The sequence below is a fragment of the Tyto alba genome, unplaced genomic scaffold (genome assembly GCF_018691265.1).
Source record: "Tyto alba isolate M040663 unplaced genomic scaffold, T.alba_DEE_v4.0 Super-Scaffold_20000042, whole genome shotgun sequence".
Classification (NCBI taxonomy): Eukaryota; Metazoa; Chordata; class Aves; order Strigiformes; family Tytonidae; genus Tyto; species Tyto alba.
In genome coordinates this window covers 15898645-15925965 of record NW_024881293.1, presented here as the reverse complement: position 1 = coordinate 15925965, position 27321 = coordinate 15898645, and the positions used below count along the sequence as shown (strand labels likewise).

The 27321-nt window shown below is 50.0% G+C and overlaps 2 protein-coding genes across 4 annotated transcripts; one reads left to right on the top strand and one right to left on the bottom strand.

The window, feature by feature from the left end:
- Window positions 1–132: 132 nt before the first annotated feature.
- On the top strand, window positions 133–22789 carry TMPRSS9 (transmembrane serine protease 9). 3 transcript variants are annotated; one of them, XM_033003096.2, is made up of 20 exons: window positions 133–329; window positions 8841–8992; window positions 9609–9736; window positions 10174–10241; window positions 10645–10820; window positions 11579–11620; window positions 11963–12076; window positions 12652–12823; window positions 13083–13357; window positions 13533–13669; window positions 14885–15203; window positions 16021–16192; window positions 17612–17883; window positions 18597–18733; window positions 19300–19660; window positions 19755–19871; window positions 20503–20674; window positions 20962–21227; window positions 21766–21902; window positions 22377–22789. In XM_033003096.2, the coding sequence occupies exons 2-20, from the start codon at window positions 8869–8871 to the stop codon at window positions 22536–22538; spliced, it is 3351 nt and encodes a 1116-aa protein (XP_032858987.1). In that variant the 5' UTR covers window positions 133–329; window positions 8841–8868; the 3' UTR covers window positions 22539–22789. The 3 variants fall into 3 exon arrangements, with proteins under 3 accessions (XP_032858987.1, XP_032858986.1, XP_032858988.1); XM_033003095.2 differs by having other exon boundaries at window positions 10642–10820; XM_033003097.2 differs by lacking the exon at window positions 11963–12076 and having other exon boundaries at window positions 10642–10820.
- A 1983-nt stretch (window positions 22790–24772) lies between these two features.
- TIMM13 (translocase of inner mitochondrial membrane 13) lies at window positions 24773–25580 on the bottom strand. The gene is made up of 3 exons (XM_042794894.1): window positions 25322–25580; window positions 25082–25150; window positions 24773–25005 (listed from the first exon to the last, which is right to left on the bottom strand). The coding sequence occupies exons 1-3, from the start codon at window positions 25457–25459 to the stop codon at window positions 24907–24909; spliced, it is 306 nt and encodes a 101-aa protein (XP_042650828.1). The 5' UTR covers window positions 25460–25580; the 3' UTR covers window positions 24773–24906.
- Window positions 25581–27321: the final 1741 nt, after the last annotated feature.

Below are 27321 nucleotides of genomic sequence, written 5' to 3'. Positions count from 1 at the left end.
GAAACTGTGCTATGGGCTGTGGCAAAGCAAGAACTGGGACATCTCCGCTCGAGTTTCCAACGCAGGCAGCTAGGTAACAAAACGTGCTCAAACTCGAAGTCCAGCGAAGAAACAAACGGGCTTTTCAGGGTGAATGGTTTCTACTGCCCAGCCTGTGCCTTTAAGCTCCGTATGCAAACTTCCCGTGTGCCTCCCACCCCCACGCCAGCGAAACCCGCGGCCGGGGGGCCGGGCAGTCACGGCGGGCGGTGGCTAACGGGAGGCACCGCTCCGGTGGGAGAAGGGTTCTCGGGAGAAACACCGTGGTGGCAACGGGAAAGGCAAAGCAGGTGAGTTCCCGCTGCTTCTTAACAGTCCTTTTTATTTCCTTCAAGGTGTCGGGCTCTCTTGGCTCGGATGGGAAGAGCAAAACCTGCGCTTTCTCCGATAACTGCCCCCACCCGTGGGTGTTTGTTGCCCCCGTGGTCCCCAGCCTGCACACACCGCCCGGCGCAGATTCGCCGCGCAGCAGCGATGGGCAGCGCGGAGCTGGGGCCGTCCCTCCTCCTCCTCCCCGCTCCCGCAGCGTTCGCTGCCTGCGCTCGGAGCTTTCCGGACCAGTGGGGGTTTGAAACTACTCCTCCCCGCTGAATTTTCTTCCCATGCTTGGGGAGATTTCTCTTGCTTATCTGGCAAACCGATATATTTGCATTACTTTATTTAAAGTAATAGATGCAAATAACTGAAGTGCTTCCTTTTTAGTTGCTTATGGATAGACAAGTTTCCGTATGTGATCCTGGAGTGCTTTTTGGGTGTTTTTCGATTCCATGTGACTCTAAAATGACTTGGGGGGAGGTTGGGAGCACTTTGGACAAATGGCTTGGTGATGCTGGAGGGGATCTGTTCCACTTGCCAGACCACAGGAACCAACACTGGACACAGAAATGGGATCCCTTTTGAATGTCTGTGGAAGTTCGACACTTCTGCCAGTTTTGCCCTGCAGGTTGTATTCCTGTAGGACATTTCATCTTTTGTCTGTTAACCAGCGTGTCCTGCTATACCAAATGTGTGATCTAATGGATGAGCCTTGGTCAGAAGTGATCTCTGGACCTTCTTCTCTGAAACTACTGGTTAAGGAGGAACATCATAGTTTCTTTAACACTCTGGAAACCAAATGCAGGGAATGGTCTACATTACTTAAAAGCTGTAACAAATTCTGAAATATTCTAGAAAGAAAGTTCAGGGTATTTAATGGGAAATAAAAAGTGTGGCTTTAGCAATAATGCAGATGTAAACACTAAACTAAGCAACATTATTGCTATATGAAATATGCTGGTAAGACAGCCATGGCTGTGAGCAGTTTTGACCTTGGTATGGGACAAATCTCGTAGCAACCTCCATGGACTTGGAATAGCACCATCATTTGAGATAAAGTAAAGGTTACTGTGGCTGGATGGTGCTTTGTTCCGGTGGTTTAAGGAAGGGGCTTGAGAGTGCTGTCATGCTGCTTTTCACCCACTTGTCTTCCAGCCATGAGGCTGCCCTGCAGAGTTCAGGCGTATCCCCCCGTATCCTGCTCAAGGGAGGTTTCTGTGGGTGAAGGTGCCAAGCAAGGCAGCAGAGGCCAGTGCAGGATTTGACCAGTCTGTGTGTGCCAGAATTCTGCAGGCTGTGCTTGGGGATGGGCTCCTCAGGCAGAAGGGGCTGTCCAAAGCAGTGCATGGTCACACAGCCACAGCACTTGTGTCTAGCAGATGACACTGTCCAGTATTGATTGATGTAGAGTTTCATTCTGCAGCCTCTGAAGTCAATGACAAAAATCCCATTGACTCAGATGCTGCGAGTTCCCTGCTGAACTGAAATCTTTCATCACTGATTGGTTTCTCTATGTGAATTCTTCCTTTGAGGGAGCATGCATTGCAGATGACTAGTTTCAGGGTGACATGGGGGTTTTGTGCCTGTGAGCATTAATGCCTACCTCTCAAACCGTAGTAACAGCTGAAGCTAGGTAGAAAAAAAATGTAATTTACACGTTGCTTCTAATGTATGTAAGCTGGTAAAAAACAATTAAATGTGATTATCTGCAAAATGAAAGCATCTACTTTAGGCCCTGTTCCTCCAAGTTCCTCTTGTCCCAGTATGTCTACTAACATCATTGGGACCAAGATTTCACCCACAGTGTCCAAGGGAGGTGGGTGGGTGGTTGTCACTAAAGAAAATGCCATGAGTTAAGCATGTGATTTTTTTCTTGGCCATTCATGAGCTGAAAAGTATCAGATTATATAGTGCTCCTGTTGTGAAAAGTAACTGGACAAAAATGGCACTTCCTTGCTTACTGGATACTCCCCATGCGTATTCAGTATTTACTATCTGTACTGAGTTGTCAAGCCAGCACAGTCAGGGGGGAGGAAGTCAGCCTTTATTTTACTGTGTAATTCATGGCTAAAAGTTTAAAAAGTAATTGCAGCTACAAATCTGCCTGGTACTCTGTTACCAAAGGCAGAGCTCAGGGCTGAGTGTCTCCGAGGTGGAAATGATGTTAGAGCCTTTGTTACTGGTGATAATATGAGCACCGGGGAGCTCAGCCTGTCTGTCATGTCCCAGCTGAGACTGCAGGGCTGGCAGGCAGGGAGAGGATCTTCTTACTTGTAAATTGAGAGACATTTAAGGTCCAAGAGGGACAATAAACAAGTCCTGCACAGCGTCATTAGGCTTGCTGAGAGCAGGACTACAGCTGAACCAGACACACCTCCAAGAGGGGTGCTGCAAGTGAGCAGGCATTCAGGATCGGCGCTGAACTGAGGGGCAAGGACGAGTAAGACCCAGAGCAGATTTGTTCACTTGCAGGCTGCTCACGGTCTGGAGGCTGACAGCACTGGGGTGTCTTTGCTCATTTACCTCGATAGAAAAGAGGTGTCCTCAGCCCAGGAACTGCGGCCTCTTAGGCATCAGTGTTTCTTGCTGCTTGGAGGTACGGGTATAGCCTTTCAAATGCAGCACAACCCCACTATAAATGTTAATTCACAGAGAGGTGGGGGGTGTGCACCGCTCTATGTGTCCAGTTACAGAAGTTGGAGGTGGGTTAAACCAAAAGGATTGAAGAACTACAGTGTTGGGTGGTTCAGGGAATGAGCCTGGTGGCAGGAGATGCTCATGCCACATGAAACAAAAATGCCATATTAGCCAAACCTGGCTTGACTCTGTCTGCTGATCATGCGGGCAGCTTGTCTTTGCTTATGAAGGTACTGTCGGCTCCAGCTGGCATGATGCTGAGCAGCCCTGTCCTTTCTTTATGTGTTTTACCTGTTTCTGCATGGGCTTTTTTTTTCATGGCATATCATCATCTTGTCAGAATATTTAAGGGAAGACATATGGGCTTACTAGGGAGCAACAGGTTTATTCCAACACTCCCTTCCTTCTCTGGAGCCCCACTCATGCTGCATCCCTGTAGTGCCCTCAAGCCATAGTGGGGAACTGGCACAGAGTTCTTGGCCTCTCCGGACTGACACATCCCCACACTGCACCACCACCCAACAGATACCTCTGGTTACAAATCCACTCCCCTAGGAAAATACACCTTCTATCAGTAGCTGCTGCCACAAGTTGCTGAGCCCCATTTGCATACAATTAAATTCCCAACTGTAAGGAAAAAAATCACAAGGCTTGACCCCATTTTAACTGAGATATTTAGGGTCTGCTGTCCTTGCCACCAGGTTCTGCCAGCAGACCTGTTTGCAGACCCACATCTCTTCATCTCCTCTGGTCATGTTCTGCTTTCACTCACTGCAAGTGGCTGTCTTCTCTCTTCTGCTCAAGCTTGTGGTACAGATGTGGTTTGTTGTTCTGCCACCTGTGATTTTGAATGGTGAACCCACCCAGTGAGGCACACTGGAGTCTACTTTTTGGGTTTTATCCTTCTGGAGAAAGGTGATTCTGCTTCTGCTGTATTCCTCCTCTGAAGTGCCACAAGTCTTATCTTGCTGATAAAGTCATTAGTCCTTCACTCACCTTTGACCTCATTAATTCCTGAGGTTGCAGGTAGATTTGCTGATCTTGTTGTTTGCCTCAAGCAAGTAGAATATTTTTCATACCATTGCCATCATTTCGCAAAGGCTCTGTCTGGGTGAAGGCATGACCTTAGACCATGAGCCAGTTTTACAACCCTGGTGTCTGAAGGCTCAGCAGACACAGGATTGTTGTGTTAAGAGGCAGATTACCCTGTAATGGTACCAACTTAATGTGGATTAAAGCAAATGTTTTATTAACACTTCGTTATTCAAATGGTTGCAGCATATCAGCTGCCCTTTATAATCATAGTGTTGGAGAAAAACCATCCAAACATGCTAGAATATAGAAATGCAGTACAAAGACTCCAGAGCAGTCTGGACTCTGCAACTTCGGTACAACAGGGTTTTCTTGCATTCGTTATGTGTAAATGAAGTTGACTTTTGAAGACATGGGTACCACAGGTTTTTTTCCCATGTTTCTTTCCCTGTTTCTTTTCTCTGGTCAATAGATCAGAGGAGAGGTTTGACTGGTGTCCTCATGGTGGAAGGCTGCTGCTAGGGGCTGGCAGACCTGGAACAGAAGAAGCTGGAGAAGAGCAGGAGGGAGCCTGAGGCAAAGTGGTGTGAGCATTCCTGTTCCGAAGGGAGAGAGACTAGGTGTGAAGAGCTGGAGAGGGCTGGGAAGGTGGAAGGAAAGACCTCAGGAGGTGCAAAGGAAGAGAAATACTGAGTAGTGGAAGAGAAGAGGCTGGGGAACATGGGGGTAAATGAAGAAAACCCAAGCCCTTTTGTTGGGTAGCCATCAGTATTGAGGTCACCACTGCACTTCAACCTCATGAGTTGTTACATTTTGCAAGGAGCCAGTTTCTACCTAAAAACAGGAACAACCACAGTTTGTGCAGAAGAGTTGTTCTCTCTGGGCCAGTCTTACAGGTGTGCATGCCACAGGGCTCACCAGCCTGAACCAGCCCCCTGCCACGGGGAGGCTGTGATCTGTGCCCAATGCATGGACAGACACCCAGAATCTCCCACCTGTGTCCCTGCCTTGTCCCCTCATTGCTCCTGCACGTGATGTGCCACCGACCCACTACAGGGGTGCACACACATGCTCCCACACACACGCTCTCACACACACACGCGCTACTTTCTTGTCCTCCTTGATGAGAAGAATAGGTGTTAGTGACTGTCTAATTAGAGGAAATATTATGGATAAATTAATATTTGTACCATTTCACTTTACATTTTGAAATTTCCCTATCTGAACCAGTGGAGAAATAACACACATCTTCCAAGGAAATTCTATGGAATGACTCAAGGCTGCCCTGGAGGAAAATCTAAACTCCTGTGGAGACAACAAACCCTGAGCTGCCAAGAAGAAGAGCAGAGATAGTAGCCATCTCCCAGGAATCTTGGCAGAGTCTTAGGGACAGATGGAGATGGTTATTTTCACAGAACAGTTCTTGCTGACTTTCTCTGTAGTGCATCTTACAGGCCTTGTCTGCTAAAATGGAGCAGCAAGAAGAAACTCCACCAAGGCAGGACAAGATGGACTCTCTTAGATCACTGAGTTTCCACCCCCACCTTGCCATCAGGGACATCATATTTTATAACCACTCAAAATTTATAATCTGACAAAAAAACCATAAATGTACTTTTTCTTCTCAACATTCTTACTGGAAAATCATGTTCCCCTGACTGTTAATACTCTCCTAATTTCTGCCTCCACCAACAAAATTTACTTTTTTGCAGTGATGTTTTCCAATGTATATAGCTCCTTGCTATTCATCTCTGTTACGTACTTATAGATGGTCCTTATCTTCACTCACTAAAAAAAATTCCAATCTCTTTTTTGCTCTTGCAAGATGAGCTTTCCATTTACATGTCTTTTAATACTACTTGAACTCACGCCACTTCCACCAACAGAAAATAAACCTTCCCTATGGTAAAAGGAAGAGCAAAGAAGACAAGTTTTGATTGTAAGGGAAGTAGAAGGCTTCTCTGTCTCTAAATACTGATTTTTTTTTCCAGTTAAAATGCCACTGCAATCAAAAGGTCCCGACTACCTTTTATTGTAGTATGACTTTTTATATGCAGCCAAGATTGGTTCAGTCTAACTTGTATTGTCAAAATAACACTCAGCTGTAGCCAGTTTTGTCTGTGATGTTAATTTTTTTCTCAGATGTGGTTGTCTTACCTTTAAAGTCCATTGGTAGTAAGACCATTGTTGCACTGGTCAGCACATCTAGACTAGATTTTTGAGCTTCCATGTTCAGCATACTGCAAGAGTGACTCCAAAACCTATTGAAAGAGCGGAGGAAGGATCACTCATCTATATGCATTCAGGTCACAAGGACCACTGGAAAAAATGTTTCCTACCTGTCTTCTCTTAGCCAGAGCTGAATTGTCAAATGGAGATATTGTTAGCAAAACACAGGGGCTCAAAGTGCCTATCTCTGCCAGGCTCTGTTACAGCTGAAAAAGAATATTTGGAGGTCTGTTTGGAAAAAAAGCAGTAACTTGGACAGACTCTCCCTTCCTCTCCCCTTTCTCTCTGTCTCTTGCTTCACAAAGAAGTGACTTTTTAAAATCTCTTATCTAGATGCTTCGGTTTAAAGAGCTGCTGAGGCCTCTTGGAAAACACTGAAAAGCTCTTCTGAATCAGTGGTGGGGCTCCCTGTGTCCCGGGTCCCTTTCTTCCCTCTATCTTTCACTGCTAGATTCATTTGCATTAGAAAAGGCTGTTCCTCTTCAGCTTCCCTGTTTGCTGAAGTCACAGCCTGATTTATAGCATCAGTAATTAGCTGCTGCTCCAGCCCAACCACTCACAGCATGTTTCGAACTGGTAGGAAGTGGTTAGTGCAGAAGTGACTAGATGAGATGTCTGCAGGACAGAATTTGGGTTGGAGGAAGGAAAAGCTGAGTGGGTTTTATTTCTTGAAGCTGTTGATACCTAGGCGGAGTAAATTTGCAAGATTAATTCACCTTGCCAAGACTCTTTTGGTGTGACCTGTAAATCTGAAGTTTCCCAGCAGCTAGAGGTTGAGTCCTCAAAAAACTCACTCCGAAGCTGAGGAACTTTGGACCTTTGGCCAAGGCGGGTCTTCCATCTATTTTAACTCTGACCAAATTGTCTTAGAGTTTTATGTGCCAGTCTGAAGGGTAGGGTTGTGTGTCTTCCTACCTGTGGGGGAGAAATACTAATCCAGTAACTTAATACATTTTTGGGCCAGAGGAAATCAGTGCCCCTTCTTGTCTCATTAGGCTTCTTGCAAAAACTAACATGACTGAGGTATGACTGATTGAATGACTGTGGATAAAGGATATCCCAGGCTGTTTCACTCCTACTGATACCCAGTTGTTGAGGACCTGCAAAAGGTGGCCAACCACAGGCTGGCTGGTACTAGCAAGAGTGCAGACAGAAAAACAAGAGAAGTGCCCTACTTTTTGCACTTTTGATATCACATTTGGAGTACCGTACCCTGTCTGAGCATCTTTAGTACATGAAAAGCATTGACATACTGGAACAAGTCTAGCAGAGTCCACTGAGTTGATCTCAGGAGGCAGGAAAGATCACATGAAGGGGCTTTGGTTCCTGTGGAGGATGGATGTTTGTACCACTTGAAGCAAAATACTGGAAGCACCAGTGTCAGCGCTGAGCACAGGGAAGGAGAAACAGCTCATCAGGATACTAATGTAATTGTAATTAAAGTACATATTAATTGCTCTGCATTACTAGAGACTGGGAGTTCTTTGCTAAATGCTGTAGTGAGCTTTGTCATCCACTGAGTTTACTGACTGTGGTTTTAAATTTCCTCCACAATTTTTGAAAAAATATGGAATAGCATTGGGCTATATATATATATGAAACCTGCCTTGTAAACATCTACTGGGTGAGGTTTATTACTTAGCCAGTTTTAATCCACATAACATATAACATGGGGTTATAAGTAGCCTAGTGTCAGGATTTCAGTAACCAGGTCAGAATCATTCAGAAAAAGCAGCCAAGGATTCTTGAGGTTTTCAATACCAGTTGGCTTTGGTACATTTACTAGCAAGAGTCCCAGGCAAGTCTGTCTCCACAGCTCTCTATTCAGACTGCAGACTTTGATATTTAAGGATGTCACTGCAGTCTAGTCTTGTAATAAGATTACTCTAAGATAAGTGTTGTACTTTCCAACTTAACTGCTCCACCTGCTACTGCAGCTCTGTGACTCCTGAGCAGTACCAAAGCATCTGCTAGTGACACTGGTTGGTTTTAGGATCTTTACTAGGGGTGATGTCTGAGGCATAAAGAGCAAGCCAAGGTGCCAAGCCCGGTCCATACTCACCCCTTGCTATGAGCTGGTGTACCTGTTCATCCTGACATCATAAGTGGTAGGACCTTGAAACCCTGCTGCTAAAACAAGCCTGGGGGACTGCCTGCTGAAGAGAAGGTACTGCATGCTGTCCTGACTGGACCCAAAGGAAGGGCCTGTGATGCTGGGACAGTGGTTCACCGCTCATCCAGAGCTTGTGTCACCAGAAGCACCTGTTGCAGAGCGTGGAGATGGAGGCATCAGGCTGGTTTGTACTCGCAACGGACATGGCCATACTCAGTGGTGGCCTCTTAGGAAGCAAGGGAAGGGAAACCAGGCAGGGAGGGGCCACCATGGTTGATGTGGTCAGGTCCTACAACCTGGATGTATTAGTAAAGTCTCCTGGCTGCAGCCTGAGGCACATTCGGGGGATGCAGCGTGTATCCATCCTTTTAGTTCTTGTGATAAAGCACTGGCTGGAGCTCCTGGGGTAACCACAGCTGGAATGTTATATTTCATCCCAAACTTGTCCTTTTCCTCCTCTTCTTCTTAATCACAGAGGCCATCTGTAGAGCTGCTCAGAAAGCATGGACCAGATAAAGCCAGTGCTAGGCACCCAGAGAAGGGGACTGAGGGCCAGCTGCTGGAAGGTAACCGCTGGTGCTGCCGTGGTGGGCAGCGTGACAGCCCTCTACCTGGGGATCCTGCTGGGTGAGTGTGCAACTGGGTATGTTATTCCAGTCTGTCTGCTCCAAAAAAGAAATGGTCTGCACAGCTCACAGTCCCCATTGCAAAAATCCTCAAAAGCCTTCTGCTGAGGACAAAATACAGTTAACTCTCTTCACAATACACACACAAACTGCAAGGGCTGTAGTCAACTCATGTTCTGAATATCTGACTTTAAAGCACTTTATCTTCAGTGTCACATGACATGTATGCTCTGATCTCTCCCTGTGACTCCCAAATTTCCTGTCACTGCAACTCACTGCCCCAGCCATCTCCTATCACAAGCTCTTGCAGCCGTTGACCATTGCCTGTTTTACTGTCCTACTCCAGAGCATGACTACCATATCCTTGCCTCTCCTACTTCCCTCCTGCTGCCTGGTGTGGACCCCCATGGGACACGACTGACAGATCCCACCAGCACAGCTCTACGTACTGTACCACTTTCTAAGCTGGCTTCATGCTGCTTAAACCAGGGGAGGGTCTAAACGACATGATGAGACCCATGTTCCAAAGTGGACAGCGAGGAAAGCTGGGTCCAGCCATGGCCCCAGACCTCCGTGTGTCCTTTGTGCCTCTGACAGACACCTTCCCTCTCTGGCAGCCTGTCATCCTGCGGGAGAGACCAGCTTTGAGCACACAGTGGAGCTACGAGGAATCTCATTCAATAGCAGCTTACAGATGGAGAACTCTGACTACTACAGGGTGCTGACACCCGCTCTTGAGAGGCTGGTGAGTTGATCTGGGCTTGCCAGGAAGAGACTTGGGAAAGACTGTGGTGTTTCTCCACAGCCCAGTTAGACTGTCCTCATTCAGCAGAATCTGGATGCTGAGGGCAGGAGGAAAACAGGGATTTCTTAAAACAGCGGGGTACACCGCAGGGCTCCATCAGCCACCTAAGGGACATTTGCAGAGTGGGAAATGTGTGCTCAGGTTTGTTCCTTGCAAAAGAGAGGTGGTAGGAAGGCATAAAGAAGGGATATGCTGCCTCGTGCTCTGAGCCAGGGTGGGAAAAGGGATACACAAGCTGAACACAGGTGCTCTTGCTCCCTTCAGAGACAAGGGAAGAGGCTTCAGGTAGTTCCAGCTCCCTGCAAAAACCCAGGCATCATCTAGTCCCTGGGGTCTTCTGCCCAGTAAGTATGTGACCATTGTTCTTTGCTTTGCAGTTTCTGTCCAGTTTCCAGGACTCCCAGCTGGACTGGAGCTGCACTGGTTGCACCATACTGGGCTACAGGTGAGTGTAGGCAGCAGTCTCTGCAGACTGTGCAGCTCATGTTTCCGGGCATTCTGACAAGCTCCACCAAGAAGATGAGCTCCCACCTGTGTTCTTGTTCAAAACCAATACAAAGAGAAACTGCTTTTTGGTCAAGGCTGGATTTTCTGCTGGCATCACACAAGTGTTCTGGATTCCTTCATTTGGAAATGCAGTCAGAAAGGCAGAGGAAAATTACCAAAGCTGAACCTTGAGGCAAAGTAAATAATACAAATGACCATTTTGACCCAGAGCACATCTCCAGAGAAACTTATTAAGAATTAATTTTGTTTCCCTTGAGTTCCCTGTAGGCAACTAGTGCAAGAGTCTTGTGGCCTTGGGCACATGGAGCCAATGTACCCATTAATTCTGTGTCTTCCAGCAGGAATGGAAACTCAAGCGTGATCGTCCGTTTCCGCCTCCGCTTTGCCCCCCAGGATTCCCAGGCCCTGAGCTCTACCATGGAGCAGGAAGCTCTCAGGCACGGGCTGGCCACTGCCCTGCACAAGCAGGGTCTCTCCCTGGCTGCCTATGGAACTATATCCTCAGCTTCTCTTACAGGTATGCTTCTTACACAATTGCCGGGCAGCCAGAGGCAAGGTGCTCTGTGCTACTGCTGCTAGCACCAAAGGTCACACTAGCAAAAATACAAACTGTCTCAGCTAGACAAACTTTAGCAACAATTCCTGCTTAGGCAGATACTTCTCATATTTGAATTATTCTCTGAAACCACCCAGCTAGAAATTCTCCTTTCTTTCAGTGACTGTGGAGCTGCATGTGACTGTAGGACTCCAGGTCCAGCAGATTTAAAAAAACATGCCGGGAAAAAATGAGGGTGTGGGCTCATTTACAGCTTCCTCTGCACTCCTTGCAACAATGGGCAGGGTACCTGGACCTTTGGGTCCTTGTGCAGCCCAAATGGAGGGTGCACAAGACACCCCTTGGCTTTAGACAGCAGCCCTGCATAGCTTCAGCCCTGACGCCTGCTCTTGGGAGGCAGCTCCCTGCCGCAGCTCTTGCGAACGTCTCCCCGCACCTGGGAGGGCCCCAAAGGCCTGAAGGGCTGTAGTGGGCTGCTCCTCTGCTGCGCATGCTGCCTGTGGTGGAGCAAACTGAGGAAGGGCCCTGGGAAGGGAACTGGGCTCGGAGCTCACAGCTGGCCACGGGACAGGGAAAGACACTTCCAGGCAGGAGGAAGAGATGAAGCAAAGCCTCTGCCAACCCTGTCCCAGGAGCAGCACAGTCCGTGGGAGCATACAGCACCTGTGCCCCTGACTGGGACACCCTCAGTGATCCCCATTCCTTCCACTTTGTCACAGGTCCCAGTGAGGTTTCTCCCCACAGACCTGGACTGAAATCAGGTAAGAGCCAGGCAGCAGGAAGAGCTGTCTGCCCCTGATGCCTTGGCTGCACTCTGCAGCCTGACCTGCAGCCTCCTCCTCATTGGCGGCCCGGCTGCAGGTACAAGAACCATGTGTGCCCCATCTTGCTCACAACCTGGTGGTCCAGGGCCCTGCACCCCTTTTCCCCTGCGAGCTCAACAAGAGCTGCAGCTCCACTCCCGGCTCCATCCTGCAGGGACTCTGGCGCTGCCAGGGAGCAGAGTGACAAGGACACTGTGGTGGTTGCCCCTGGGGAAGCGGGGGGATGGTTGCTGGGGGGCCTGCAGAAGACACAAGTGACTCCAGCCTTGCTGTTCCCAGAGAGCTGCCCTGGAGACACGTTCACGTGCCACAACACCCAGTGCGTGTGGAAAGAAAACCCTGAATGCGACGGCCAGAAAGACTGTGCCGATGCCTCTGATGAAAGGGGCTGTGGTGAGTCTCTCACAGCACGTCTCCTGGACATGGGGGGACAGGCTACAACGCACTGCTACAGACCTTGACAGTTTTGACACCACTGGGTTTCTTAGCACTGAAGAGAGCCAAGGACACAGCCCAACTTAGGCCAACAGTAGATGTCTGAATCAGGATGAGGGGAATTGTACTCTAGAAACACCTTAGTCCCACCAACAACTGCAAAGGGTCATGACAAAGCCCACCTTCCTGGTGGGCTGGCATGATGGGCAAGTATCACATGCCCACAAGCTGCTGGGGGCATATCACGAGGCAGTGGCTGAGCTTGTGAAAATAGCCAAGATATTTCTCTCCAGAATCTCTTGCTTTAGAAGAGTTTCAGGGAGGATGCTGTGATGGGCCAGTGCTTTGCAGTGCTCTTTTCCAAGGCTGCAGGTTAAAGTCTGCCCTGTGACATCCCTGGCAATGTCCTGCTGCTTGAGCATGTGCTGAGAGCATGCGTGAAGCTGAAGCAGCTTTTCCCACTTGCCCCCGAGAGCATCTTGCTGGTGGGCAGTGGCGGGATCCTGATGCACTGGCTCTCTCCTCCCTTTCAGACTGTGGGAACCGCCCTGCCATGCAGACTTCCAGCAGGATAGTCGGAGGATCAGAAGCATCCAGAGGGGAGTTCCCATGGCAAGTCAGCCTGCGAGAAAACAATGAGCACTTCTGTGGTGCTGCAATCCTCACAGAGAAGTGGCTGGTGTCTGCCGCTCACTGCTTTACTGAGTAAGTTCTAGCCACACTAGCTTGCCCCACCTGCCCCATTTCCAAAAGCTGCTGTATCTTCTGGCTCAAGCACCCGCTGTACCACACTGCCCCATCATGCCCGCTCTCCTTCCCCTACTAGATTAAGCCACGGGGAGCTTTTGTCCCAGAGCAGATGGCAGGATGGGCAGGAGGCAGCACCACCTGCACCAGGCAGCTCTGGTTTGCAGGGTGATGCTGTGGCTGCAGGATCACACCATCCTGGCTGTCTCTCTTCCAGGTTTCAGGACCCAGCCATGTGGGCAGCTTACACGGGGACCACCTCCCTCAGAGGCTCAGACAGTGGCGCAGTGAAAATGGGCATTGCACGGATCATCCCACACCCCTCCTACAATGCTGACACAGCTGACTACGATGTGGCTGTGCTGGAGCTGAAGAGACCTCTGACCTTCACTAAGTACATCCAGCCTGTGTGCCTGCCAGATGCTGGGCATCACTTCCCCACCAGCAAGAAGTGTCTTATTTCTGGCTGGGGCTACCTCAAGGAGAATTTCTGTAAGCAAAGCTTGGCAAGCAGCAGAGGAGAAACGGTGGGGTGTGAGTGGTGCAGGAGGCACCAGGGAAGGGAACTCAGGCTGTGGTGTGGCCAGCTGGGGTGGGGCGCAACACGGGCAGCTGGCCCGTGCAAGGCTCCCCACAGTGAGCTCATGGCTGCATCTTTCTCGTTTAGTGGTGAAACCCGAGTTCCTGCAGAAAGCAACGGTGGAGCTGCTGGACCAGACGCTGTGCTCCAGCCTCTACAGCCATGTCCTCACAGACAGGATGCTGTGTGCTGGCTACCTGGAGGGGAAAATTGACTCCTGCCAGGTAAGCTTTGCTCAGGGAAGCTGGCACACCTCCCCACATGAGTCTCTTCCCTCCCAGTATGCACCAAGCAGCATTTCAAGATGCAGGATTTAACACCATGGTCACGGTTCCCCCCCAGCGTTTGAGGCCGTGCCTTGGACCCAAGCATGGATCAAGGGCTGCAGAAGACAAAAATGAGGATATATATGTTCTCTATGCTTAGAGCAGGGCACTGCTGGTTAAGGGGTTCTTTTGGCTATTTAACTACTTTTCTCTACTTCCTGAGCTGTAATCGGGACTGGCACTACCAACATAACCTGGCAGATCCTTAGATCAAAATCCAGATGGCAAAAGGCAGCAGTGGAAACTAAGACATACACAACAGTTTTTGGTGAACAATTTGGTGTTTTCCTTAGTTAGTCTTTATCCAACCTGGAATTGCAAGTGGTCAGCTGGAGAAAATCCTGCCTCTCACAGTGGGTGGGGAGAGAAGGACTGTGATTTCTGTGGCTGTCCCCATGGTTTTAGCAGAGCCCTTCATACCTGAAGCCACCAGCTAGGCAAAAGTGCATTTCCCTGGTGGTAGCGCTTCATATTTCTGCACCAAATGCAACACGAACACCAGAGAAGGGGCCATGAATAGAACATTTGAGGTCGGATGATGAACATAACCCATCTGGTTATTCATTACTCGCTTAGAGCAAGCCAGCCCCCAGAAGATACCGCCAGCTTCACAGACACCACATGTCCTACAGCAGTGATGTTCAGTAGTTTGGCCCCACAGTACCAAAGAATTGACTAGGGAACCATAGGCCAAATCAGGAAAACGTCATGCAAAGATTAGCATGGTCTCCCTGGGTGGTGTATCATGCAATGAACACCCATCATCTGGCTGTTTAAGGGCTACTGGGCTTAACCTTTAAGAGCAGCAGTTTAACAAATGATTAAACCGATAGAAATGTTTACCCTAGATTTTATAGAGGGTGTCCTTGTGCTCTTCTGGCATATCAAGGGCACAAGGCTACTGCTTCATAGCAGGACAGTGTGCCACACAGATGAGCACTGAAAGGCCAGGACAGGAGATGCTTCAGTCATCACTAGGCTGGAGCAAATAAGCAGAGGTGAGCTGGGATACACAGGAACAGAGAGACCCAGTCTGGCAGAGGTGTGCTGAGGGTGGCCTGGGTGAGCTTGGGGCATCCCCAGGGAGAGCTCACCATCTGACTTCTCTTGCAGGGTGACTCTGGTGGGCCCCTGGTTTGTCAAGAACCCTCTGGCAAGTTTTTCTTGGCGGGAATCGTGAGTTGGGGAATTGGATGTGCTGAAGCCAGGCGGCCCGGCGTTTACACACGTATTACCAAACTCAGAGACTGGATCTTGGATGCTATTTCTGCTTTCCCCACCTCCATAGCCCATACGGTCACTCTAATACACTCCAGTATTAATAGTAGCATGGTCAGCTCTGAAGAGCTCAACACCACCACCACTGGAGCAGTTCCCACCACCTCACCAGCCCCAGCTGCCAGCAAGCCAGTGACTGCATCGAGACCACAAGGTACGAGCACCTACAGGGTGGGCACCTTGGCAGGAAGAGTGGCTGGTACAGGTCCAAAAGTCAGGTTTGTTATACCGCTGAGCTGAAACGGCCTTCAGCAGGGTGACCCATACAACCCTTGCCTAAGGCCTAAGAGTGCAAGTGACATTATCTGGCTGCCATGGCTCAGCCCAGAGTAGCCTGGCAAAGTCACTCAGTACCTGTACAGATGTGTTCCATGGGCTCCTTTGCTTATGCAACTGAATGTGTAATTTTGTCTGCTACAGTCTGTGCAATTGCTCTGTTCCAGCAGGCCCAGGACAGGGTAGTAAGACACAACAGCATCAGACCTGTTGACCACTCATTTTTGTTTGCCACCTAAGTATCTGCCAATGGTTCAGAGTTGATGGCTGCAACTTCACAGCAGCCATACCTCTTCTGCCTGAAGGTAAGGAGGATAAACGTCTATAGGATGACCAGTCAGCTCCAAGGAGCCTTCCCAGCAGCTCTGCAGGGAGATACAGGTATAGGGTATTTTTCTAAATTTAGGATTAACTTTTTATCTGGAATGGCAAGGCTAAGAGGCACATAGTTGCTGATTACTCTGCCTTCAAGAAAGGCACAGGACTAAGGACTTACCAAGACCAAGATGCAGTTAGGGTACAGCTGTGCACAGCCACTATTGGGGACCACCAAGATCAGAAGGCAGGGCTTGGGCAAATGCCTCACACTTCAGCCTTGGCCTGTCCCTGCTCAGATGTACTGGTTAGAGCAAAAGTCTCTCTTCACTTGTCTTCTGCTAGGAGTACTCACAAGTCATGCTTTGGCTTTTGTTCAGAGTGTGGAGGACGACCTGGGTTCTCTAAACCCAGCAAGATCGTGGGAGGAACAGATGCTTCCAGAGGAGAGATCCCCTGGCAAGTCAGCTTGAAAGAAGACTCGATGCATTTCTGTGGAGCCACCGTAATTGGGGACCGCTGGCTGCTGACAGCAGCTCACTGCTTCAACGAGTAAGAGTCCATCCCTGCTAGCACTGCTGTTCCAGCTCGCGGGCCCACCGGCACAGATCTGTGCCGCTCTATGTGGCCACGTAGCCAAACTCAAGCTGTGGCACTGGAGTCACTGGGGAAGAACAACACCCATTGGACATTAATTTTTGTTATAGCTAGAGACTCATAGTAAAAGGGGGTTTGTGGGGAAGCTGAGATGAGGAAGGGAAAGGCTAAAGTAGCCTGAGCAAGGACAACACATCTGACAGGGGTGGAAAAGGACAGGTGAAACGAGAGTTTCTTCAAGAAATTTAACTTTAAAAATTGGCTGTAATATAGGAATTTGTGACACATGGTTAAAGGGAAGATAGTCAGTTCAAGCCTGCACAGTTCTGTTAAACAGCAAGAGCCCAAGCTCAGATTTATAAATAACCTAGATAAATAAATGAGTAGCAAGAGAATAATGTTTGTCAAAAATAAAAACTCCTGAAGGTAGAAAAGGTGGGGGACTAACTATGAAGAATTCCAAGACAACCTTTTGCATTAAATAGCTGAACAATACAGCAATGAGTTAAATGCAAGGTAGGCAAGTATGAAGTGAGACACATGGCAAAAAAGCAGTGCTATCTGTCGATATTGCCATGAGAACAGCAGTTCTGTAGGCAGTGGCAATTCAAGAGCATGTGAATGTTAGTAATTATTAGAAAACAAACTGAGATTACCAGTATGTTGCTGGTAAGCGACAGCATACCAACTTCTCAAACGTTGCATGCAGTGCTAGAATAATACTGTATTGCTAGAATAATACTGTAAAAAGGCTAACATAAGGATAAGCTGGGTGTGGAACAGCATCCATAACAAGGACAACAAAATAGATTGGACTAGAGTAAAGAGACAACTGGGTGGAAGGAAGTGTATGATAGGGACTACACAATTACAAAGGGTATGGACAGAGTGTTTAGGGAATACCTTTTTTTTTCTAAGATATCAAATAACCACCAAGAGCAGGTGGACAACAGTCAAAAGGAAACAGCTCTTCATAAATGTCATTTAACCTAATGTTTAAAATTCACTTGGGGTTAAAAAACAACAAAACCCAAAAACCCCACAACTCTAGAAAAAAACAAATAAAACCCCCAAAATTCATCAAGACCTCCTGAGACATCATTGCTGTGCCAGAACACTCCTGAAATCACAGATTTCTGGAGGTAAGGAGAGTATTACTACATGTTTACCTGCTCTTCACGTGCTATTCAACATGTGCCACTGCTGGAAACAGTTTGAGCCTGACTTGGTGGGGCTGCTCTTCTGCGTGCTGCGCTCTGCTTTGGTAAAGTAAGGTTTCAAACACTGATCATTTAAAATTGTCTGCAATTTAAATGCCAGAATTCACACTAGGTATGTTTGTGAGCATGCATGTTTAGGATTATGTATTTGCAGGACAAATCCAGAAGAGATTGAAGCCTATTTGGGAACAACATCACTAAATGGAACAGATGAGAATGCCGTGAAAGTCAATATAACAAGAGTGGTCCAGCATCCCCTCTTCAACCCTGTTATTCTGGACTTCGATGTGGCTATACTTGAGCTGGCAAGACCTCTTGTCTTCAACAAGTACATCCAGCCCATCTGTCTCCCACTCACTGTGCACAAGTTTCCCGTCGGCAAGAAATGCATAATTTCTGGGTGGGGTAACCTCCAAGAAGGGAATGGTAAGCAGCAGTGCATTACCAGTTGATTTGCTCTGGAGCAGGGACAGACAGCAGTAAGGCCTGTGTCACTGCAACCCAGACAGTCCTGGGAGCATATAGGACAGGGGACAGTAATAGGGACAGTCAGGAGCTGACAGAAATACAAGAATAAGCATAAGGGCACACAGAACACTACCTTAAATTGCAGTTATTTAGGAGCCACCAGCAAACAAGAAAATGGAGAGAGCAGCTTGGCAGGAACCAGGAGAAACCTGCTGGGCTCCCCTCAGTAATTCTCCCATGTTAAGTGAGAGTGGGGCACTGCCTCTGGCCTGCTGTAGCTCTGGCAGGACTTTGTCAGCCTCAGCAACCATGCTCAGTTGCAAAGATTTTCCAAGCAATTAGAAAAGGCAAAGATCCCACTGTAGGTAGAAGGCCTGAGGGTGGCACGTGTGCTGCCAAAGAAGCACTACTGGCCAACTAACAGCTGACCAGGAGCCCACAAGCTCAAAACGGCAACTTGCTGCCTGTGTGTAGTATCCTTTGCAGAGGTATGAAACTGCACCTTGGGGTGAGACACAAGCTTCAGGGCTGCTGATAAAGTAGCTCATATAGAATGCAACTCCTGTGTGGGATTAGAGACTGTTTTGCTGAAATATGTGTTGGGTCAGTCTAGAAGCCACTAGTTCCTGATTCTCTCTGCTATACTCACAATTCCCATGGTTTTCACGCAGTCACTCAGCCTGAGATCCTGCAGAAAGCCTCTGTGGGCATCATAGATGAGAACACCTGCAACTTCCTCTACAACTTCTCCCTCACTGACAGAATGATCTGTGCTGGCTTCCTGGAGGGGGAGGTAGACTCATGCCAGGTAAGAGTCTGGGATTTCTCTATTCCCCTGTAGATTGTTCCTGAAAGCTAGGCTAATTCACAGCCTCAGCACATCCTTGGGAAATATTTACTGAGCTGCTCTGACCAAGCTGTAATCCACATGTACCTTAGCTCAAAAAACACAGCCCATTGCCTTGGAACTTTAGAAAAGTAAATAAAATTCCATCAAGTTGAACATGTCTTAAACCAACATGCCACTGCTCTCTCGGGCCAGACTGGAGTCCTAGATGAAGAAGGTCTCCTCCTCTGGCAGTGAGACAGCGGTAGTCAGTGGTGGCTGTCCTTCATTTGTGGAAAGTGCGGTTGGGAGCTATTAACTTTCATGGCAAATGCTATGTGCAGCCAGGTTGAGCCATTGAACCTAGTTTCGGCTGCTGCACACTCATGTCTTGCACATACACTGCAAGGCAGCAGATAGCCCCATGGGGCTTGAGAAAGAAGAGTTTGGGGCTAGCTAAGTCCTCCCAGTGTGGCTGAGGGGCAGCTACATGTAGACCTGTCTTGGGGAGATTGGGTTGAGCAGCCAATGCCTTGCTTCTTCCTCAGGGAGATTCAGGTGGACCCTTGGCCTGTGAAGTGACCCCAGGAGTGTTTTATCTGGCTGGCATTGTGAGTTGGGGAATTGGTTGTGCCCAGGCTGCAAAACCCGGTGTGTACTCCAGAATTACCAGACTCAGAGACTGGATCCTGGATACCATCTCACAGTTGCCCAGTCGTGGCACAGGCAGTCCTTCCAGTTCAGCCATCACTGGAACTTCTACTGCAGCCATCCTCACCCACCAGCCCAGTGTAACAGCTGCAAGTCCAATCAACAGAACCACCCTGGGGATGGAGATGACCACAGTCATGAAAGAAAATTCCACAACTCTGAAAACCACTGAGCCTGCCAAGCCCACCCAAACCCCAGGTAAAACTGAAAACAGATTTATTGACATGTTGGTAGGAGACCTCCAGTCCCAGCACAAAGGGTACTGAGCAGGCCATGGGTTATTGCCTTCCAGTGGTGCCTTGTACCAGCCTCACCTTTAAGTGTTCCAGCAAGATCTGTATTGGAAAAGAAAATCCTGAATGTGATGGCATCGTTGACTGCAGCAATGGATTTGATGAGCGCAACTGTGGTGAGTACTGCTCTGCAGCCTGCGACTGCTGCCCAGCCTTATTCTACATTACCCAGACTCCCCAGTGCAACCCTCCAACTTCACATGGGCTGTCTTGGGCCCCATGCTGTACACTGGGGGCATTGGCCAGCCCTTTGTGGTCCAAGTCCTATGTGGTCTGACAAAGCCTATAACAAGATAAATCTGGGTGAGCAGGGTCCAAATTTTCTGCCAGAAAATGCAGCCTCTTCTCCCATGCTGTAAACATGAGAACTCATTTCCCAGCACACAGTCTTTCCGGCCAGTCAGTCTGCTAGTACAAGCTGGCAAGACAGCTCTGCACAACATGGCAGCCCAGAAGATGTCTTGTCATCGCTGGGACTGCTCCTTGGAAGGCACATTCCTTGCCCTGTGACAGCTCAGCCAGTCCATCCAAACTTCCTCTGGAAGGGGTGATCTGTGATAACAAGTTCCCAAACCATACCATGTCTGCCAAGACTTGCCTCAGATGGGTGATTGAAATTCTTCACATCCTACTGCCCTGTGTATGTCCCCCCAGAAGGCTGCCCTGTGGCATGGGCTATGGAAGGAGGGTGGTTATCCCTTTCACTTACAGTTACTTAAAATCACGGTGCCTCTTCTTCTTTCCCAGACTGTGGCTTAACAACTGCTCTGGCCTTCAGCAAGATAGTGGGTGGCAGCACTGCAGCTCGAGGAGAATGGCCCTGGCAAGTCAGTCTCTGGCTTCGGCGGAAGGAACACAAGTGTGGGGCTGTCCTCATTGCCGACCGGTGGCTGCTCTCTGCAGCTCACTGCTTTGATATGTAAGTCTAAGATGGGCTAGTGAGGCCAGCTGGCTCTTGGCTTCACTCCTGTCAGCTCACCTACCCTTCCCCCTCCAGCACCATGGCTCCCTATTACAGATGTGCCCCTACAGGTAAGCATGAAGAGGAGTAAGTGGAGCAAAGCCTGGGTATGCCCACACTGTGATGGAGACAGGGGTCCTGGCCTCACAAGGTGTGGCCACAGTGCATCCCAGCCCCACAAGTGGAGGAACGGCCCTCCTTGTGAAGCCGTGATCCTAACATCCAGGTTTACTGTCTCTCTGCAGTTACAGTGACCCCAAAATGTGGGTGGCCTTTCTAGGAACATCATTCCTGAGTGGCATCGATGGCAAAATGGAGAAAATATTCCGTATCTACAAGCACCCTTTTTACAACGTCTACAGCCTGGACTATGATGTGGCACTACTAGAGCTGAACATGCCCATCCAGTTCAGCAATACCATCAAACCTATATGTCTCCCAGACAATTCACACATCTTTCATGAAGGAGCCAGATGCTTCATCACAGGCTGGGGCTCCACAAAGGAAGGAGGTACTGAGTGAGAGGGGTCCCTCACATCCATGATGGCCCAGCTAAGCACCACCTACCTTGCAAACCCAAACATCTACAATTTCCACTCCACTGCCCCAAGCACTCCCCATGCCAGGCTGGACCCTGCAGGGGATAACAACCTGGGCAAGGCCTGGTGACACCACAGTCTCCTCCCCAGCCAACATGCACTGTACTCCTCCATTTGGTTACACCTCTGCCCTCTTGCAGCCTTCCCAAGCTTTCTACATGCCAGCCAGTGTGCTCCCTATCCCCATAGCAGCTGCTCCAGCTGTGCTCCTACAGTACAAGGACTACCCTGATACCATTTCTATCTGGCCAGCTGAGCTGCCTGACAAACTACACACCAAAGGGACCTTCCTGTGCTTGCTCTGCTGGGGAGGACCCAGGCCCGAGTCACTTTCCCAGTGCAGGTTTCTCCCTTTGGCAAGCAAGTAAGGCTGCAGAGACCCCACTCCTACACACACTGCTGCTTCTCCTGTGCTCTCCACCAAGCTAATAGTGACACTTGCCTCCTCAGGTCTCATGTCAAAGCATCTGCAAAAAGCAGCAGTGAACATGATCGGAGACCAGGCCTGCAAAAAGTTCTACCCTGTCCAGATCAGCAGCAGGATGGTGTGTGCTGGTTTCCCACAGGGCACCGTCGACAGTTGTTCAGTGAGTGTGAGAGCAGCAAATGCTGTGTCTGGGACAGAGCAAAGTTGTGCAAAGTCCCTGGGCTATATTATCTCAGGAAGACCTTGCCCTGCCTCCCCTAGCTCAGCTGCCTGTCCATCCATTTCCACTGGCTGTTGCCATTATCCAAGTCCCTCTTGCATACACCTCATTCTGCTTGCCCCACCAGCCTCTGACAGGTCAGGGAAACGTGTAGAGAGGTAATGTCAAGCAAGAGACCACAGGGATACCATGGAGCCTGTTTCATGACCCTGTTGTGCCTCCAAACACACTCTTCCATGTTCCAGAACCCCAATTGTGCATGCAAGTCCTTCAGCTTGGAACTGGGCTTCTGGGGAGGTGGGGAACAGGACAGCAAAAGCCTCTGTGTCCCAGACAGAAAGAACATCTCACAGCTGAGGGGGGGGCTGGGCTGCCTCTTTGACTTGATACAGGACCCTTTTCCTCTCTCTGCAGGGCGATGCAGGTGGGCCCCTGGCATGTAAAGAACCCTCAGGGAAGTGGTTTCTAGCAGGAATCACAAGCTGGGGCTATGGTTGTGCCAGGCCATACTTCCCTGGTGTCTACACCAAAGTCACAGCTGTCCAGGGCTGGATTGCGCAGAACCTCAAGCTCTGAAGCTGCATTTCACCACTCAGGGAAGGCGATGAATGAGAGGAGTAATTGCTAGAGGATGCAGTAACCCCTCAGCTACTGTACTTTTTTTTTTGATGCTGCAAAGGGGTGAAGATGGCCTGCAGGTATTAAGCAAATGCCAGTGTTGTGTGACCCACTGCAGTTGTGACACCAGGACATTTGATAACTGCTTTGCATAGAAAGGTACAATTCTAGACATTTTCTATAAATAAATGAGGCCTGTCCCATCTTAAGACCTGGCCAAACATCCTATGCATTAAAACATGGCCTTTCTAGTTGGAGGGGTGCCCGAAACATCTGCCAGAGAGTCATCTAGTTTGGCTGACCTCTTTCTATGAGCTGTCATCCCAAAGCCAAGACAGGGGAACGTTGTCCCAGCCCAGAGTTATGTCCTTGCAGAAGCCTCGGACCTCACTGCCTTGATGGAGTTGTTACATTGTGCAATGGCTTTTGGAAAGGGTATGCTAGCGTTTCCACTCAATGCTTGGTACTAGTAAGCTCAGTGATGATCCACTGGCTGACAAGAGAAGGTAGGACTAAAACACTTGGACTTAAGACTGCACAGGCCCTCTTCTGTATCAGGGAGTCGGGACACACTTCTCACACCCTTCCACACCGCCAGCTCCCTTTGCATAAGGGGACAGGTGATTAAATTGATAAAGATCGAGGCATAGCCACACAGACCACTATTTTGGTTAAGCTAGGAGGAAAAAATTCAGAATGTTAAGATAGTGGCCCAAGGATACAACTCCTTCAGTGGGAAGTCATCCAGCATAAGGCACAGACACCTTTGCTCACAAGAAAAAACTGCTGCAGAGCTCACATGTCAAGTCTTCGACATCTCTCCGTACATTCAACCACCAGAACTGAACAGCAGCTAGTACCCCAAACCCCTTCCTAGTCTTTGGCACATAAGCTCTGCATTTGGGTAAAGCAAGAGATTTATTTTTTCCCAATCCAGCTGGCAGTGAGATCTACCACTTATTCAGCTGGAGCACAAGCAAGGTGGGAGACCTGGCTTCCAAACATGGCTCAGCTCAAGATGGGTTCGGATGCATGGCTGTAACACTTGTGAAATGCTCCCATCAACAAAACAGGACTGCTGCACAGCCAGTACAAAATTAATACAGCCATAAAAAAAAGGCCCCTAAGCAAACGTGTATGGAAAGCGCTTTATTTTCAAGTAGTCATTCTTCCCCATCTGGAAGGGAAACCCCAGTTTCAAATAGTCAAAGTATCCAGTTATCTCCTAATAATTTACCTTGTGTGAGAACACTTTAGTCCATTCATAGAAGCCACCACATTGGGAGATAAAGTGAAATCAGGTTCTCCCACATACCTTTGAATGTCCTAGCAGGTAAGGAGGTGCCATCTTTTCAGTCCGTCTCCCTGTCCCAGCAAACAGTGAAATACTTTACAGAAGAGATTCAAAAGAAGGGATTTCAAAAATCTCACCACAGGGGGATAGGCACTTTTAATCTCCACCACTCTCCTCTTCCAGTTGTGCACAATGCTGACTACACAGCATAAACTGACCTTTCCAGGAGAAGGGTGTAAGCCGAGAACAATACAGAGGTCAGCCCCAAAGCACTCAAGTCCTCTGTTGCAGAAATGTTCCTCCCTTAAAAAAATGACACCTAGAAGGTAGGCCCCAAGATGGTACATGCATGCCAGAGCCAAATCAGATGTTACAGAACTTCACAGCCACAACACACAATCTATAAAGAAATCAACCTAAGAAATTCCCAACCCTTTTCATCCCCAGCTGTGTTTGTACAACTATTTGCAAGGCTGTGCTGCAAACCCAGTAAGAGCACCCCTGCTCCGCAACACACTTCTTGAGCTGAGTCAAGGCCTACGGAGGCCAAACATGAGCCCCACACAGCTATACAAATACAAGGTAAGAAAAAGTAAAGTGTGGAATGTAGACCATCTCATGGCAGCTTCTCCACTCATGAAAAGGGACCGGGTAACTACCTGATGGCTGGGTTCATGCCTGCTTTCTGGGCAAATGGACTGTGTTGCTGGCTTGCCCCCACTTTTCCACAAAAGGCTCCTTCCCTCTTGCTGCCCTTTAAGCAGGGATTTATCAGCAGCTATATGCCTTAGCCAGTCTGGACCGTTGGGAATGGCAAACCAAGCAGATCACGGTGGTTCTCAAGGCTGGTAAATTCATTTGCTCCTGGGGCTGGTGCTAATAAATGCCAATGGATGCAAAAGGTTCAGTGAGGGTTTATTGCTCTGCCATGGCAGGGGCTGGAAAGGCAGCAGGATTTCACCCCCAACCACCTGGACTGGCCGCTCGTCCCTTCCCCACATGGTCCCTCCCTGGTCCAGGAGCCGGGGCTCTTCACATGTTGGCTCTCTCCCGCTGCAGCCGAGAATTGTAGGCTCGGGAAACCGTGTTCCAGGAGTCCATGTATCGGTCCATGCACATGGCAATGCATTTCTGTGGGACAGAGAGCCCTCAGCGGTCGTCCCGGGGGGCGGCCCGCGGGTCGCCGCCTCTCCCCGACCGCGCTCACCTGCTCCGAGTTGTCCAGCGCGCCGCCGGGTTTCCCGATGCACTTCCGAAAGCACTTGTCCGTCATGCGCTGCGGAGAGAGGCCGTGAGGGGGGCTGCGGGCGCCGGCCGGGACCGCCGGCCGCTGTCGCGCCCCCCTCTCCGCACCGCTGAGGCCCCGCTGCCCGGCCTGGAGCGAGACCGGGCCCGGGACACAGCGCGACCGGGACGGCGCCCTCCCGCCCCCGCGGCCCCTCCTCACCTGCAAGAGCTCCTGTGCGTTGGCCACGGCGATCTGCACCTTCACCTGCTCCATGATGAGCCCCGGGTCCAGCTTCCCGCCGCCGCCACCCCCGGAGCCGAAATCGGAGCCGAAGTCGGAGCCGAAACCGCTTTCCATACCGCAAAGTCACCGCGGGCGACGGCCCCCACGCTGCCGGCGAAATGGCGGCGGGCTGGGACCACAGCTCCCGGCGCGCCCGGCGGACGGCGCTGCCCTTCCCAGCGTGCAGCCGGGGGGGCGGAGCGCTGCCTCCCCTCGGCCTGTGCGGGCCGCGGCGGCGGGGGCTCGGGCCGCGGCGGCGGGGGCTCGGGCGGCGGCGGCGGGGGCTCGGGCGGCGGCGGCGGGGGCTCGGGCGGCGGCGGCGGGGGCTCGGGCGGCGGCGGCGGGGGCTCGGGCCGCGGCTGCCGCTGCAGCGAGCGGGGACCCCCCCAGGCCCGTTCCCAGCCACGCCCGCCCCCACGGCCCAGCCCGCCTGAGGCGCCCGGGGACGCTCGTCTTGCCGCGCGTCGCGGCCCCGCCGGGCAGCGGTTGAGGGCAGAGGCCCACGTCTCGTGACGGGATCAGTTTTTGTGTCACCACACGCTGCGGTGGAGGCGGCCCTGAGAAAGCTTTGGGTCCTGGGGCTGGAAACACGCGGTGCGGCCAGGAACGGCTGTGGCGGGGATTCTTTCCCGGGCTGCCGGGGAACTCCCGGGCTTCGTGCTCCCCAGCCGGGCTGCACCAGGCGGGAGGCCTGGGGCGGTTTGTAGGGTAAATGCAGCACAGCCCCACACTGATGCAACGGGGAGCGACTTAAACTGGTTTTACCAGTTTAGAGAAACGTGCTGCGCAGCTACAGCCTGACATGAAATACTGGCGTTATGATCCGGGCTCCCTAGAGAGAGCAACTCCTGAGGTGCAGAATCACGACTTTACAACCAGTACGGTTATAAAGTCGGTAAGTTTATTCAGCGCTGGGTGCACAGGGGAATAATTTCCAATTTGGGCCCACCAGGAGCCAAAAGGGGCTCCCTTTTGTTGTATAAAGCATTACATATTACCTATCCTAACACATATGCATCACTACTCCGAGGACAGGGAGGGAATATTACAATTAGTTCTGAGAAATCATTAACATATCCTCCCACCCCAAATTCCTCCCATCACACTTGGGCAGTGCTCCCTGGTGGTTGTGGGCAGGGGTCTTCAGATGAAGGCTCGGAGTCTTCTTCACTGTGTTCGCTAGTTGACCCTTACTACTGCACAGACTTGGTCCTGTAGTCAGGTACACCTTGTCCTTCACGTCTGGGCTAATTTGCAGCTCCTTTGTCTTTCTGGCTCAGTGGTTTTAGTTCCCCTCTTGTCTCAAGGACAAGAGACACCAGAGGTGGCCCATCCTGTCTTTCTTCCCTTCAGTCACAAGGGAGTTCCTGTCCTTTGATAGGGACCATCAATGGCCCATCTGGTTCTTTCTCATTCCATTGCAAAGGAGTTACCATCCTTTGATGGATGGAGGCCATCTGGGGAGCATCCCAAGGAGGGGGGGTCTGTTGGGTTAGTGTGCGCATCCCCTGAGAGGGGGGGGCTATCGGGTTAGTGTTTCCTCAGATCACTCCCAGGTTTATCTTCCCTGGCATTAATGCTTCTGTCCTTTGAGAATACAGTTCCTTCTGCCTTAGATGACTCAGGTAAGAGGGTCGTACCCTTAAAGCCTGCATTAATTCCACCATGGTATATCCTCCATTAAGCATGAACATAGGAACGCTGTGGGAGTTGGTAGAAGCAAATGGGAGACATCACCACCACAGAGCTTGTTTCACGAGTAGATGTGCAGAAAGGAGAGAGCTGCTTATCTCTGTGTGAGATCATGAACTGAGCATTACACTTGCTAGAGACCACAGTATTGTAAAACACCATCCTATCTTTGGGTCTGTCCACTGAAAGAAACCATTCCTACACCTCACAGAATTACCATCAGCTACTGATAAAGATGTGGTAGT

What these genes read in the sequence shown, in the direction of transcription:
- TMPRSS9 (XM_033003095.2), top strand. Translation starts at nt 8,869, where the DNA reads ATGGACCAGATAAAGCCAGTGCTAGGCACCCAGAGAAGGGGACTGAGG. An exon ending in GGAAAATTGACTCCTGCCAG is followed by an intron (nt 13,670 to 14,884) that starts GTAAGCTTTGCT and finishes CTTCTCTTGCAG; the next exon opens with GGTGACTCTGGTGGGCCCCT. An exon ending in CAAGCCCACCCAAACCCCAG is followed by an intron (nt 19,661 to 19,754) that starts GTAAAACTGAAA and finishes ATTGCCTTCCAG; the next exon opens with TGGTGCCTTGTACCAGCCTC.
- TIMM13 (XM_042794894.1), bottom strand. Translation starts at nt 25,459, where the DNA reads ATGGAAAGCGGTTTCGGCTCCGACTTCGGCTCCGATTTCGGCTCCGGG. An exon ending in ACGCACAGGAGCTCTTGCAG is followed by an intron (nt 25,151 to 25,321) that starts GTGAGGAGGGGC and finishes CTCTCTCCGCAG; the next exon opens with CGCATGACGGACAAGTGCTT. An exon ending in CGCTGGACAACTCGGAGCAG is followed by an intron (nt 25,006 to 25,081) that starts GTGAGCGCGGTC and finishes TCTGTCCCACAG; the next exon opens with AAATGCATTGCCATGTGCAT.